We start from the raw sequence: 16028 nt of genomic DNA, 5'->3' as shown, positions 1-16028 counted from the left end.
TCCTATTTCATATTCTAAGCCACAAACAAGAAACACACAAGTGGTTGTACAAATACGTACACACAAGCTCTCACTCATTCAGCACAATCACACTTGACAGAATACTAAATGCATGACTTTGCCCAGCCTTCCACCTCACCTGTAACATAGTAGTAAACAAACACACGTTATCATACAGATTAACATTACTTTAGCTCCTTATCAGTAATAGATGAAGGATTGGGAGGGTAGCTGTATAAACCACTAGTTTACTGAGGTCGCTCACACAAAGACAAGTTTTAAGAGAGAAGGAAAAGGTTATCTGAGGAGGAATTACAAAAAACAAAAGATGCATAAATCAAAGAGGAAATAAAGTTAAAAAGGATACTTAAAAATCTGTGAAATGGAGATATGCTTTAGACTTGTTTGAACTGTTTCAATAAATCAGGAATTGTGTTTTAGAAATGGGCCTTGAAATTAAATAATAAAATTCCCTTTAAAAGGGAAAGAGTGTCACGTCTGTGTGTGCGTGAGCCGTGACAAAGAGGTTCCCTTCAACATGATTGTACACAACAAATGTAATTTTTATGTTATACAGTGAAAAAGTTATGTTTTAATTACATTACTGTGTGGCTCTTTCAAAAGGTCAGTCATTCAGAACAAGATCACTATTATGATAACTTAATGTACTTTGTGAAATAATAATGGCAATGGCAATACAAGCTACCACTGTTTCCTTTACGAGAACCATTAACTTCTTTATCTTGTTCTCTTTATTCACAAAGTACTTTTCCCTCCCAGGACAGCCATCCTGACCCCAGGTACTATAACTAAATAGAATGCTTGTATTCTTGGGCTAGTCATAAAATGTCAGAGGCTAAATAAATATATGAGAAATGTCAAATCCACAGAAGCAAGCCAGCCAGTGTTAGATCAGGGGTCATTAAGTTTGTTTTGGTGGGAGCTGGTCATAAAGTTAAATGTGTCAGAAAGGAAGGGATATGCATTTTGGAGTTTAATACAGGCCAACAACACTGAGTTGTAATAGTTGTAATGATCATGCAATAAAACAGAATGATGACATGCAGTCATACAGAAATATGGGGCTTTACTCAAATAAATGGAACAAAATACTTTAATCCACTGCTTATTCAAGATGAGATTCACATGGATTAACTCACTTATAGAACAATTATACTGTCAATGCCTTTTCACCTTGCCACAAAAATTGGTTGGAGAGAAAGTTTTAAGCTTTTTTGTGGGTCATGCCTCTATGGATGGTCCTAACCACTATCATGACAGGTCACACATGAGAACAATCTAAACTGGTTATTGACCCGTAGAATCAAAATTGGGAAGTGTACTGGACAGGATTTGGAGAGTTGTTGTGTCTGTTGCGTGAACATGTCAATTTGCAAGAGAGAAAACGAGAATATTTGCTTCAAAAATCATCTGGAAGCATATAGTCTATTGCAGCATTGTCGAAGACCAGCTTTCCAAATAGTATGTATACAGGATGAAAATGCAGAAGCACAAATAAGTATCTTTGTAGTTAATGAAAAACAGAGTTTTGTGTTTACAAAATGTAGTATTTCTAGTTCTTCAAAGAGAGTTGTCATCCCAATTGAGGATCATTTTTGTTCTTAGAACTAGCTTCAGTCTTCATTTCATCCCAGTGGTTCAATGATACAGAGAAAATGGAAACCAAAACGGTTATTTTGCAGCAAAAGTTTAAAAAAAACGTACAGAACGAATTACATTTAATGGGCCAAGAATGGTTGTCACTAACTTTAATCAAACATAATTAGAATAGCAAAGCACACTACACTAAAAGTTAAACATCAGTTGAAATTCCCATAATTTGTTCTGTTTACGTACGTACATGAACGGACGCTCTAATGAATGCCACTCTTTAACAGAAATACCATTCCACAGCAGTATTTTAGTACGACAGCGTTGTAATTCCACGGAATGCTGATCGGAACTGATTTACAAACTAAAATAACCACACGCAAATTACAGTTCACTTACAGTAAAGGTGAGATCTGTGGTTTCATTAACAGTGTTAGACTGAGTTGAACATAGGGCAAGTATAGTGAAAAATAGTGTGCATGGAACATACTATTTCTTTGGAGAAAATAAAATATTTAGCTTTTGAATTTTAATTACCTTACCTAACCCATGTTCACTACAGTATGACTTTAGCAAAGACACACGGTACATAAAGAATCCCATTGTATTAAATGACTGACCTCTTCAGCATGAACATCACAAAGTTTGTTGCCAGATAGAAGTTTGCTTTTCAAGCTCTTGTTCTGTAAGAAATCAGACAGAAATTAAATGAGATATTTTTGATGATTTGAGAAGATATTTGGTAGTGTGGGTATAATGAAGATATTGTGTTTACATCTGGACGGACAAATCAATTTTGATTAATCAGATCTACCTACTCAGCAGCACAATTGTAAATGAGTTAATCTATGCCATAATTACCTTTGATCAAGTGCATTGTCTAACACGCTCAATTTTACACTTAAAACAAAGCAGAAGAAAATAGCCAATTACCACTCATCTGTTGAATCAATCAATGGAATATGATCATGGAAATCTGATCACATATGTGCTGTTTATTCAGTAATTGCTGGAACTATTGTTACAACTATTGTTAAAACTCAACTGCTGTACTGTATGTTGACACAACACAAGCAGAGAACAGAAAGCCACAATAATAAGGCAGCAAACAAAATTAGGTTAAAAAGGGATTCTCACACCCATAGTGGTTTCCAGTGGTAGTCACTTGCAACTTTAAGTGGTTCCCAAAAGACACACATGGCGCCCACTAAATATTCAAAAACAGCAACAGCAGATACCAAGAGCAACAAAGGACAAGAAGTAACAAACGTTTAGGGCATGCGGGAACCACTCAAACTAAGCCTTTTGACTGTCTGAATAGTATATTTAACAATATTAATTTGTTGGTTTTTCATGGCATAAATGTTTAAATAGCCAAAATCATTTAGGATATTCAAAATCTCATATATTAGTACTATAAAATGTGAAAAATATAAGGAGCAGATCAGGTGCAACTTGGCAGGGAGCATTAGTTATAAGTATTAGTACAATTATCTGCTGGTATTTTTTTCTATTGTGTAAAGGAAATGAGCTTTCCACAGTCTTTCTCTCACAAACAGACACACGCTCACTTTTTCTATCTTTCATTCCTCTTTTCTACAAACTCCCTCCCTCCCTCCCTCCCTCCCTCCCAACCTCCCTCCCTCACACACACACACACACACACACACATACACACACACACACACACACACACACACACACACACACACACACACACACACACACACACACACACACACAGACACACACTCAACCCACAAGAGTTAATGAGGTGGAATGGCAGTGCTATGTGATTCAATGGGGCAGAATTGGCCGGGCATCAAGACCAAACACTTGCACCTCCTCTCCTCTCTAAAGAAAGGCCACCCTCTGAGACTCAGAGAAATGGCAGCTGTCATAAAATGTGACATGTGGTTGCCCCAGAACAGACCTAAAGTGAAAACGGATCCAGTGCAGCTCATATGTCATGTAACATTATGCAAAATGAGTTCCAGAGTCACATACTGTATGTCAAAGTGTGTCATTTGCCAAGTGTTGCCATATTGTTGGCAATATGTGGGGCTCAAAATACCGATTTTTTATCATGGTCATTATCTTTTGTTTATATTTAGGAAGCAGCTAATGTAGAGCATGGGAATATGCAATGTGATAGTTATACACAATACTTCTTCCATCTGTGAGGGAGACATTTGACCAGTGTTCTTCTTTCACTGACCCAGACAGTCCTTTTTATATTTCTACACAATGTTTATACACTCATAACTGTGATACCTGCTGGCACCTACTGTGCAGTCATACTTCACTCTAAGTTGAGAAAAATGATTGGCTGAGACACAGATCACCCTCATCTCAATGGTGACTCATGACACGTTTGGCTGAGTTACATTAACATTATGTTTAACCTCTGAATCTGTCACATCTGTCTCCACATATCACAATGATGCCCTCCAATCTCAAAAGCTAAGCAACTGTAATGGCAGAGCTGTCTACTGTGCTGCTGCACTACAAAGCTGGCACATTGCAGCAAGAATCAAGTCTAACTCGAAATCATTCTATAGCCTTGTCTCACAATGCACACATCAAGTCCCCAGAGCCAATCATAGATTATGAGTTTACAGTGAATGGCACTCATAAAGTTTCTTCCGTGACATGGATCAGCACTATTTTCTCACAGAAGTAACATAAACTATAGCTTCAAGTCAATAAATCAAAGAATAAACACAGATGCAGGTTTTTAATTATTAGAACTGGGACATCTTTAATGTACATTAATTACCATGTAAATACGTAATAATACCTTTAGTAACAACACTGTAGTCACAGGTACCCTGTCACTACATTATCTACATTATGATAGTATCAGTATTGTATCAGGTGTGATTAAATGTAAAAAATATTGTGAATGGCATCAAATATACAGACGCGTCTGATACCTGACAACCATTCATGTGAAAATTGGTTATCAACAATGTACCAATAATGTACCATTTAAATGCAAAAATGTATATTTAAATGTGACAAGCTTTTAGGCACTCCTTTTAGAAAACATTGATCAGTCAATGCAACTGTACTTTTGCTTTCATCAGTCAATCTGTGTCAGCCTTTCATCATATTGTACTCCCCTGCTTCCAGGTGTCCCCTACTTCCCTGATACTGAAGGAACATATGGATCACCATTTGAACACTTTCAGGTTTCCTGGTCAGTTTTTGTCAAAAATATTAATGTGGACACTAATAACTGGTGGAGAGCACATAACGCAATTGTGCTTTATCTAGTGATTGTTCGAAAATACTATTTTAAAGCCATGATAATGACTCCTAAAGAAAATATTATACAAAATGTTTTCTAAAAAGGCTCTTATAACTGTATATCACTGGACAACACAGAAAGTAGATAATTTATTGCTCATTGTCACTAGGCTGTGCGGTGACTTGACTGTCAAATGGACTCTCAAGTTATCAATCGTTCAAGTCCTAGAGCTGTTTACAAATGAGTCCTGCTACCTTCCTGTAGTTTGGACAGTGGTGTAAGGCAGGGTGGGCTGCTATCTCCACTATTATTTGCATATTTATCTTGAACTCCTTGCTGAGTCAATTAGTAAGGATGATAGTAAGAGAATAAAAAATAGGCGCCACCGTCCCCTTATCTATGCAGATGACATTTCATTAATTATGCCAGGACTGCATTTTACTCTATTTTACATTTTTCCTAGTTTTCCAGAGTTTGAGTATATTGTAATACACAGTAATGTATTGTCTCTGATATTAAACTTTTATGTGTACAGTACATGCCAATGCCACTTTGTCTGAGCAAACCACTTCAGTCTAACCTTAGCCCTTTTGGGAGGAGAGTAAAAGTGATGAGATAACTTTTCCCCAGACCTCAGTAACTATGATAGATAAACTTTATTTATCTTGCAGGGAAGAAACTCAACATTCTTTGACTGGTTTTCATGATCTGGTACAGGATACAGCCATAACTTAAAATGTCAAAGCTGCACAGCTTTCAAAGTATGAGCCAACGTCCTCTGTTGAATGGAGTTGACCCCATTGAGTAAAGCAACAAAGACACTCAGATCTTGAGAGGCCTTTTCAAGATGGACCTTGCACAGGATTTCTTTTAAACTTTAAGGTCAATGCTACAATGACCAAATGATTAAGGAACACTAGCCCAATATAATGTACCTTCAATGTGGTTTGGGGCCTTTTCGAGTACTTCTGCATTTTAACTGTTTAAATCTTTTCAGATGGCAATTCCAATAAAGAATGAAGTATATTTTAACCAGTTTACGTTGCCACTAAAGACAGTCACAGTATTGGAGGAATGTGTGCTTCCTTATATACAGTATCTATCTCTTACTTTCCTTACAATTTAATGTACACAAGATTAAAAGAACGTAAGAAAAAAAAAATCCCCCTCAGTTTATATCTCAAACAAGAATTCTGTGTACATCCACATCAAATTTTCTAGCGTGCTCTGATCTTAATAAGGTTGATGTTAGATGGTGGAAAACTCTTTAATTGGTTATTACAAAGTCAAATTATGGCCTTGTTAATAGGTCATTTAGTGATTTAGGATAACCTTCTGTATAATACTGTCAACACATGCAACATTACCTCCCCTACTGTGGAAACAACCGGCTTGATTTGAGTCACTGGTAGTATTGCCTCTCCCGCTGCTGTTTGTCCCTAATAGAGTTTGCTGTGTCCGAACAAGGCCCACTGGCTATATTCTCCACATAGTTTTTTTGTCCCTTGTTGGCTGAGTTAATAATGTCACAGAATGTTTTCTGACCTCCCTCCGGCAGTGTGAATTCCCTAGCACTCACCTGGCTTTTGCTTTGAATGTTTCTGTAGACTTCCCTTACATGGAATTCATGTTCCACCTGTGAAGTTATCCAAAGCTATAATATGTGCATCTACCAAGCACTGCAGTTCAGCTTCTGATTGATTACGTTATTCTCTGATAACCTGGGGTATTTGGCTGTTGACTATCACTTTAAACAAGACCTCTGCAGCCACTAACCACAAGTCACACTGGGTTATCCAATTAGAAGGTCACTTAAGGCCCAGAGGCTCAAAATAATGCTATTTAGTTGCTAATAGTTCTCAACCAATCTTCAACTCCCTCCCTCAGCACTGTCAATAAATTAACCCCCCTGACAATGACTGGAAAACCTGGTCCGTATACAGTGTATGGCATTTGTATAACATACACAAACTGTTCATGAATGATCAACCTATCAAATTATCAACAAGAGACATTGACTAGTACTCGCACATTAATTTTACTTTGATCTTATATGTATGTTTAATTTGAGTTTCAGACTCACCTCTTGCTGTAGGTCCTTGATGATCTTGTTTTTTTTCTCCATCTCCATTTTAAGAAACTTGATCTGTTGACAAAAAACTGTAACTTTTACCTCTTCAGTTATTTAATTCATACTGATAATGTTCAAACTAGTTACTAAACACACAATCCAAGGTCAAACAAAATAAACTGTTTTATAGGGCTCCAAGTACCCCATATGGTTCTATTTCACATCTTATGCTGGTGTTTTAGTCAGTCTTAAAAGATTTACTACACATAAATCAATCCTCTAATTACTCTCGCTCTGCTGTCTCACACATTTGCTTTAGACAATATGACTTTTCAGCATCTCGCTCAACTGACTTTCAAAGAGGGCAGGGTGTCAGTCTGAGAGGAGTTTATGGCCTCAAATGGTGGCTGACAACTTTCCACTGTGTGCTTAATTTTATAGCCCATATGTTCATTGTCTGAGTGAGATCTTTGCAAAACTTTTATCACAAGCTAGGCTTGTCTCAGTCGTGCAGCCCTCCCTTGTGTTGTGTATTTAACAGGCAGTAAGGTCTGGATTACTCTTTGCAGATGGCAACCCACTGAGCAGGACTACATCTTAAAGAATGGATTCCGAAGGAAAATTGGTTTTCAGATTTTTTTGTCACACCTATTTAGGAACGGGTCTGAGGGAGTGTACGTCCTTGTGTAAGGTCATCTAGATTGTCCTCGGGATGAAGAGGCAGGATTCATGGTCCAGGTGACCTCATCTTGGGAGGGAACCGGGGGACTGTAAACTTGGTCTCTGTGGTTGACACACAGCCCCTGAGCAGGGCCAGATAGCATCACAGTTCATGTTTGAGCCTTTCAGTTTGTGTCTGCCCATGGGGATGTCAAGAAAACATTGTAGTCCCATTCTGCCTCATTGGAGTCGAGGCACAGGAGGGTAAAACAATGGCAGTTTTGTGCACTAGTCCTGAAATGTAATTACAATTGGTTCTGTCTGTTAACTGTACTATGCTAGTTTTTTCTGTTTCTGAATTAATATGAATATTACATTTAATTAATATTTTACTGTAATACTGTAATAACAGTATGATCAATTGCAAAACAAAAAACTCTTTAGGTGATCACACATAAGAAGTCACATAATTGGAACAATAACATCGTAATACTACTACTATTTCAACTTCTAACCATACTAGTTATTAAATATATATATATATATATATATATATATTTATATATATATATATGTGTGTATTTATCATGGAACTTTTAAACATATTTGTTGAGTGCAGAGTAATTATGAATGTATGTGTATGCTTGTGAACAGTATGGTGGTCTTTTTATTTTCAGTTGAGACCCAGATATAGCTGGAGGCAGAGAAATGTAAGTTGGGCTTGTTTGACATCTCAGTGGCGAGGTGAGATTTGATGTATGAGGCAATGGGTAAAAAATATTTTTTTTACAAACCCAAGTTTGTTCATTTTCACTGAGCACCAAAGGGAGTTGTTCAACCAAAGTCCAACATATTTAGCTGCAACTAAAATACTGAAACCTTTGTATCAGGTTGCCAATATTTTTTTATTCAAGGCAAATTATTAGCTGTTTTAATTTAAAACGTTTCATCGTCCCAAAGGAACAGGTAAGCCTCATCTGAAATCCATGAAATTAGTTTTCCATATTTAACATGGTGTAAAATTAATTATGGGAATAAATTATGAACATCATCTGTACCGTACTTCTCTCTGTAGGCTAACGTGTTGGTTAGCATACATGCTACCGCTCAAGTTATCATTTTTTGTTTTCCAAATTATTCATAAACATACATTAATCACATTTTTAAGGAGTTTATAAACTCGGATGCACAAAAAAGCTTCAAAAGATATTTAGGAAATTGCTTACTTATTACTTATTTAGATTATGTAAAAGTATTTGTCAACCCCTACCTTATTACTACTGACCTTTTTTAACCTCTTACAGAATTACGGGGCACTTTTAGCACCATAAAATATCTTAAGGCTAGCATGGGCAAGGCCCAATTAATTGGTTGAGTATAGTGATGTGCATGTTCACTCATTTTCACCAAAAGAGCTTTCTCTCAATTGTTTTATGTATTGTACTTCATACAATTCCAAAGCTGAAACTGAAATCTCATCAACAATTTTTACACACACACAGGGTTGTCAAAAAGTCACAAAAATATAAATGTTTCAATACGAAAGATTCAATAGTGGCATGATGAAAACCTGTCTTAATTTGCTTTTCTGAAATCACCTGCTAAATCTGCAGTAGATCATTCATATTTGTCATCCAGTAGTCTGCCCCATTCTCGCAATAGCTAGTTCTTCCATTGTATACATTTCCCAGACTGCCAGCACATTGGTAAATCAGAAGTTTATGAATTGTCTGGCCTTTGCAATGCAAGTGCAATGCATTTCATGCATTTTGTATTTCAATACAGTTTAGAATATTACAAAACTTTCCAAACGACTATCAAAATCCAGGAAATAGTTTTCATAATTATAAGTACCGTTGTCTGGGATTAGTCCTCTTATTATTATAAAAATAACAAAGATACACACATATGTCATTCTTATTCTAAACATGATTTGCACAGATGTCACAGTCAACATCAAGCCTTGAGAGTTCCAGAATGTTGAAAAAATAACATATTTAAGCAATAAGCCCCAAGAGGCCGTGGTTTACGCTGATTTTAGAACAGGTAAGGGGAGTTGTTAGGCACGACGCGAAGCGGAGTAGACTGTAGACTGGATCTAATACATCCTGAACTGATTTTAACATTGGCTGTCAAGAATGTCCAGCTATGACAGATGATGGAAAAGTCAAGGCAATGAGTGACAATTAAATGATTGTTGCGATTGTTGAGTTAAAATTGCTAAGTCAAATTGAGGAAAAAAAACAACATAAAAACAAAAAATTTGAAATTCAGCTGAAGAACTGAGAAGGCATTAAAAGATGGAAACATAATAACAATAATAATACTTGTGCATGCACCCCTAACAAAAACTTTCAATCATTAAGAGAACAAACCTTAATCTCTTTGTTCCTTTCTCACTATTTTCAGGGGTGTAACAAAGGTGGATATTAACTTGTGGAATATAGTGAACCAGAAGAGTTGTCTCATGGGTAATGAGCAGATAAGGCCTGCATGTTTGGGCGCCAGGTGACTGGGGTGGTTATAAGAGGAAGGTGTTGACAAGTCCACTTTCTCACCGTGGCCTGCTGCTTCTCCGCTCTCTCAGTTGCCTCCTCCAGCTGCTTCTGCAAGGCTGCCTGAAGGGACTTCATCTCCTCCCTGCAATGGAGAGGAGGTGAGAAATACTCTTTTAGCACATACCGCACTGCTTCACTTAGTCTCCTGCAGTGCCAAGGTACCAAGGCACCAATCTCCTGGACTGTCTGGATTTTGACAAAACAAAATAATTGTCAAAGTTTTTTTTTTTTTTTTTTTACAGAATTGTGTTCTAAACCTACCACATTGTGGTCTTAATTGTTTTCTTTTGTCAGACAAAGAACTTGACATTCAGGCCAATTTGTTGAATTCTGTCTTTTCAAGTCAAATAATATTTGTCCTCACGCTCACCAATTCCTATAACAGCTATTTAACAAACTCTGTCTTTGTCTGGCAATAGGGGCTGTCTATGCCCTTAACTCATAAGTTCCATTTTACCATAAAGGCCTGAGGGATGGAGAACTGCAGAGGAGGCTGACCTTCTGGCAGGTTCCGTTATCTCTGCATAAAAACACTGAAGCTCTGGCCTTTATAAGATGCTTATTTCTAGTCACTTAGACAACCAACTATAGGGAGTGTCTTGGTGGTTTCCTACTGTAGACAAGTTTGTGAATCTCTCAGCTATGTACTTATCACAAGGATTATAAAAGGAAACACGATGTAGCTAACCTCAATTTTGAATATCATAGAAAAGGCTCTGAGTAGTGATGTATTCATTCAACAGTTGCCTTCATCCAAAGCAAAATATAGGTGTATATTTGAACTGTTAACCTCTTGATTTGCAGGCAAATGCTTTACCACCGAGACATATCTGTAAACAGTACTTTCAGATTCATGGCAAAACTTAAATGTAATCTATAGAGCAAGAGTGAATAAGTTTCCCAATATCTGCACTAGTGCCTAAATTGAATAGTGTTCCCAACACCCAATTAACCTTTTGTAGTGTATTTAATTACAACTACTGTGGTACAAAAGCTGTGTAAAGACTTCAGATGCATCTGCAAGTCTCAAACAGATGGTACGGTATGTTACAAAATACGCTACATTATAAACATTCCTAATAGCCAAAGGCTCTTTATGGTCAATTGAGAGTGCTTTATAAATGCAAGCATTTGAAACTGTAATGTACAATATATGTAATCCTAAAATAACAGGTGGCTTGTTGAAAGGGCAACCTTGGTAAACCAAATCATTTGTGACAGAGTGCTTAACAAAACAACAAGGCTTAAATCCCATAACATACTAAGCTAAAAGATTACAGCAACAAGGAATTATTCATTTTTGTTGGGCAAACTGAGTTAGAAATGTAACAGCATGTGACATAGTCATGGTCTATCAATTGTGCAGTCAGGGAACAATATCTTGGAGTCAATATAGCAACACTTTCTGTGGGAAATGTTGTGAATTTGGAAGAGCATTTTTCTGCACTACAGTGATGCGCTGCATTATTTCACATGCCAGTGGTCGTGTCTGTTTCCATCAGCTCAGCCAACCAAACATTTTATTTCCTTACCACTGTGGTTGGCATAACATTTGCTTGTGATTTTACCATAAGAATTGCAACAGGGCAGTAACAAAAGCCAGGATGTCATGTGAACTAAATTTGGAACACATTTCAGGGCCACATTTCAACCTTTTTACTAAGAGCACTGTATCCCCTAACTGAACATTTTAGGGGAACAGGCTGAAAATGTGCACACCTTAAATCGACATGCAACACAATTTTTCACATTTCCCAAATTTTTACTGTATCACTGATAAATGCTTTGGTAATTAAGAAACCGCAATGTAGTTGTTTTATTTTAGTTCACCTGTAGTTGTTTGAAGGAAGTTTTCTTCAAAGTATAATTTAGCTGCATAAATAATAATAATAGCTGGTTAGATTTTCTATTGTCCATGGGTTACTTTTGCCACTAGCTGATAATTCATGTGCAAGTTCTTTAGTCAATGTGTTCATTAAGCATGGAAGAGAAAGAGAGGGGAATTAAGAGGCTTTGATTTACCTCTGCTTGTGGCTGAGCTCCAGGATTCTCTGGACATCCTTCTTGGCCACCGAGTCATCATTTTTCAGGGACTAGAAGAAAAGAGAGATTTTTATTCTTGGAAAAGGAACTGGTTATAACATGACTATTCACAGTCTCACTCTGTTCTGAAGGAATCATTTCAAAGCACTCACATGGGGATAGAATGGCAAATAAAAATACAAATTCAATGCCCTCAGGTATTTACTGTATAGAGAAAAGTCTGAGAAGTCAGGCATATTGCAAAAGTGGGTGGCTTTTATCACAACTATGTGTATACTGTGCAAGGAATACAACATTGTTATAGAAAAATATACAGTATATCAAATTAAATGTTTTTCATATGTCACAATAAACAGTAAATGACAAGGGTTGATTCCAAGTGCTTAGTGCTGGGACATGTTTTATAATACAAAGAGTCTGTCTAATGACTTTATTTTGAAAATGTGTAAGTTCACATTCTTATAAATTATTTTGTAATTCAAATTGTAATTAAAAAAAGCTTTGGGAAACCATTTTCAGATACATACTTTTGTTAGATGATCAATTCAAGTGGCATTCCAAGGATACTCTGTATTCATAATTCATAAAAACTGGTCAACTAATGTTTGCTTTCCATACATACACTATTTGGAGTTCCATAATTGCTTTCTTACCAGAACATAGACCAGATTAAAACATCAAGATAGAGTTTGAGCATTTAACAAATCCATTGAATAAAGTCTACATCACAAAAAAGTGTCATGTAATTCTAGGCTAATCAGTGTTACCAAGGATGTTGCACACTCCCATCATAAATCAACACATCCAGAAGAAGTAACACATTTATTTTATTACTTTTGTCTTAAAAATTTCATTTCTTTGAGAATACCCATAAGGCAAAGATCATATGATCCTCACATCTCAGCCTTTGAAACTGTTGCAATATGTGTGGCCAGTATGTGATGTTGATACTCTGGGCAAGTCTTTTCAATATTGCATACCAAATATGAGGGTATTACAGTGATATTGAAAATGGACCCAAAATTGTTGTCATGTCCCATTGGGAGGTTAAGAATCGCTTTAACTCCTATACTATTAATCTCAGAACAAGTTTACCCAGGAGCCACAGCCAAGAATCATGGCTCCATCAAGCAATATTTTGAGGGGGCTCAACTAAACCTCAGGGACTGCTCATTAAAGAAATAAACACCACAGACAGTAAATCTCCAAAAGGTTAATCTGTTCCACATGCATAATTTATCACATAAAATAAAATCTCAGTCAACATTTTTGTTAACCCCCTACCCCTTCCCCCATTTTGTTGTCAAGTATGTCATCCCAGTCCACAAGTCCCTTGCCCTGCCCAGTGCATTGGCACTGTGCCTTGGGGGACGCATGCCATCCAAGTGGTCAGTGAGCAAACATCCAAGCCTGTCCTGAGGATAATAGTAGCCAGACTATATACCACGGATGACTGTGCCAGCTAGACCAGCTGCAGGGACTTTGCTACTGAAAGCAGTCATTAAGTAAATGCTATGCACGCACAACAACTCCAAATGCATAGAGTACAACTCCAACTAGTCATGGTGTGGAATTGGGGAGTCATCATTCTGAATGATACTATAGATCCAGCATGAGAGCAACCATAGTGTAAGAATGGTGGGGATATATGCCACCCAGACTAGCCCAAGGGGTTCTGCCACTGAAATTGGGTGGAGTGTGTAATTCCATTCTTTTTTGTCTTGGGGGACATACCAAGGCAGATATGGGTTCACTAGTGCATTCTGGGAGACTGGGAGGACATACTGCTTTTTAAGGCAGAAACTACTGAACAGAGTTCTGTTTTATGTTTCAGAAAACCATTTCTATATAATCTCTTTCTATTACCTAATTTGTCAAGAACTGAAATAAGATTGACCTTAACCCTTACCAGGCAGATGGAATAATTGGACTTTCTACAAGGTCGAAGATTAGCTAGAGCAGTGCATTTCAGCAAGTCAAGAGCTATCTAATTCTCATTAATACAGATAGTCCCCATCTTGAATCTATTCCTAATCCTTATAGACAATCCTAATCTCTATTGCTATTCACTTTCTGCTACCTGATGAACTGCATTTTTTCACAAGAAAGCGTAGCATAATCCACATTTTCTACCCTCATAGAAAATGTGCTCTACCAAAAAGCCTTATCGTCACATCAAAAGAAAGGATCCTCTTATTGCAGAACATTTGCACATCCACATTTGATAAATGAGGCCTTTAGTATTGTATGTAGTGGATCATTATACAATGAGGCAGCAGACTGAATCATAGGATAAGTCAAATTTCCTAGCCATTTTTGGAGACATAACATAGAGCAGCAAAAATTACCTCAGGGTTCCAATGTCCCTGCATTGAAAGCCAACTACTCCCTTTAACATCTTCATAATCTGGCAGAGAGAGACAATAGGACTCTAACCTGAAGGTTGCCTTTCATACTGTCCAGCTCCTTTGAAGTTTTTGAGAGTTGACGAAGGATGCCGGTCCTTTCAGTGAAGACCTCCTTTAGTTTCTGTTCCAGCCCCTCATAGCTTTGTCTATCATACAAGAGAGGGAAAGAAAAGGGGTGAGATTTAACATTTTAATGTGAAATGGCACCACTACCTGAATAAAAAAACATCTTTGTTAATATACTGAGGAATTAAATCTGAATCAAAGCCTTTGAGCTAAAATAGTAAAGCAAGAGGACCAAAAACATTTGAAAACACATTTGACTTAGTAGGTTTTTCCATGCATTTGACCATGAGATAACTCTCAGAATTTCTCAGGCAAACATATACAAGCAGTTTCCCAATCACTGGAAAAAGACAGAGCAATCTACAAGGCCCAGTTGTCAAATGCACTTTCATTCATTATAAATCTAGCCTGTATTGAATTGTCATTGAGAAACCATTTTTCTCATTTAGTTATGACCTTGCCGGGAGACAAAAATAACTTTTTGCACATTTGCATGTAAATGTGGTCATTATAAAGAAATAAGTATCCCAGTTGACTGTGTTACGTACACTATGTATTAATTTTACAGAGATTTTAGAAAGCATACTTCTCTAGGAGGAGAGACAAGTGTAGAGAATGTAGTTCGGGGACCAAGTGTTTTGAGGGAGGCGGATTGAGAGAAAGCAGAGGCAAGTGGCAGATTGAGAGCTGAAGACGAAACTGACAGCATTGGCCTTTTGGGGCTGAATCAGCCAGCCATATATGCTCCTTCTTCCTCTCTTCACTACAATATGAAAAAAAGATATAGCAGCTAGCCCACCTCTTCTTTTTTAACGGGCTAATGTCAGATTGAAAAAATCTATTTTATCGAATGTGACACCCCTTTTTTATAAACACAAGAAGGAAAATACATCTTTAGGGGGTTTCTTCAAACTAAACCGATCTGTCTGTGCTTGTCCTTCGAACTGCTTGTCAATATTACTTCTAAAATGCAAATCTTTATAGATTTGTTTTCCTGTATGGAAACCCCCACACAGAAAAAAACACTTATTTGTAAAACATGGTAGGCAAAAGCTAGCAATGATTTCACATTTCACACAAGTCATTTGCTGAATTTGACACATCAATTGAAATTCTCACATTACAATCAATGCCACAATGAGATCCAAGAACCAAAACTCAGTCAGAACTAGTCAACAGAATGGATAAAAAACAACAACCCTCCTGCACTGTTAGGGAAGCCTGTTAGAGTGAAAAAATATTTTGCTTCAGAAAGTAAACATTGCTTTATTTATCAAACAAATTCAACAATTGTATTTGCTCTTCGGGTTTTTCCCAACACAAGGAACTCTAATTGGTTTCTCAAAAACCGATTAAAC

General features: G+C 37.0%; 1 protein-coding gene across 2 annotated transcripts in view; it reads right to left on the bottom strand.

Annotated features, from left to right (window-relative positions):
* luzp2 (leucine zipper protein 2) overlaps positions 1-16028 on the bottom strand; it is a 70886-nt gene that overhangs the window by 14778 nt on the left and 40080 nt on the right. The window contains exons 2-7 of one of the 2 annotated variants that reach the window (XM_047042314.1): positions 14633-14750; positions 12176-12246; positions 10154-10235; positions 6948-7010; positions 6444-6500; positions 2232-2294 (exon numbers count right to left, since the gene is read on the bottom strand). In XM_047042314.1, the coding sequence (XP_046898270.1) occupies positions 2232-2294; positions 6444-6500; positions 6948-7010; positions 10154-10235; positions 12176-12246; positions 14633-14750 (454 nt within the window). The remainder of the gene's footprint in view (positions 1-2231; positions 2295-6443; positions 6501-6947; positions 7011-10153; positions 10236-12175; positions 12247-14632; positions 14751-16028) is intronic. The other variant, XM_047042315.1, reaches the window with a different exon arrangement.

The sequence above is a fragment of the Hypomesus transpacificus genome, chromosome 19 (genome assembly GCF_021917145.1).
Source record: "Hypomesus transpacificus isolate Combined female chromosome 19, fHypTra1, whole genome shotgun sequence".
Lineage (NCBI taxonomy): Eukaryota > Metazoa > Chordata > Actinopteri > Osmeriformes > Osmeridae > Hypomesus > Hypomesus transpacificus.
The sequence above is the reverse complement of the archived record's forward strand: the minus strand, read 5'-3'. Positions and strand labels throughout refer to the sequence as shown.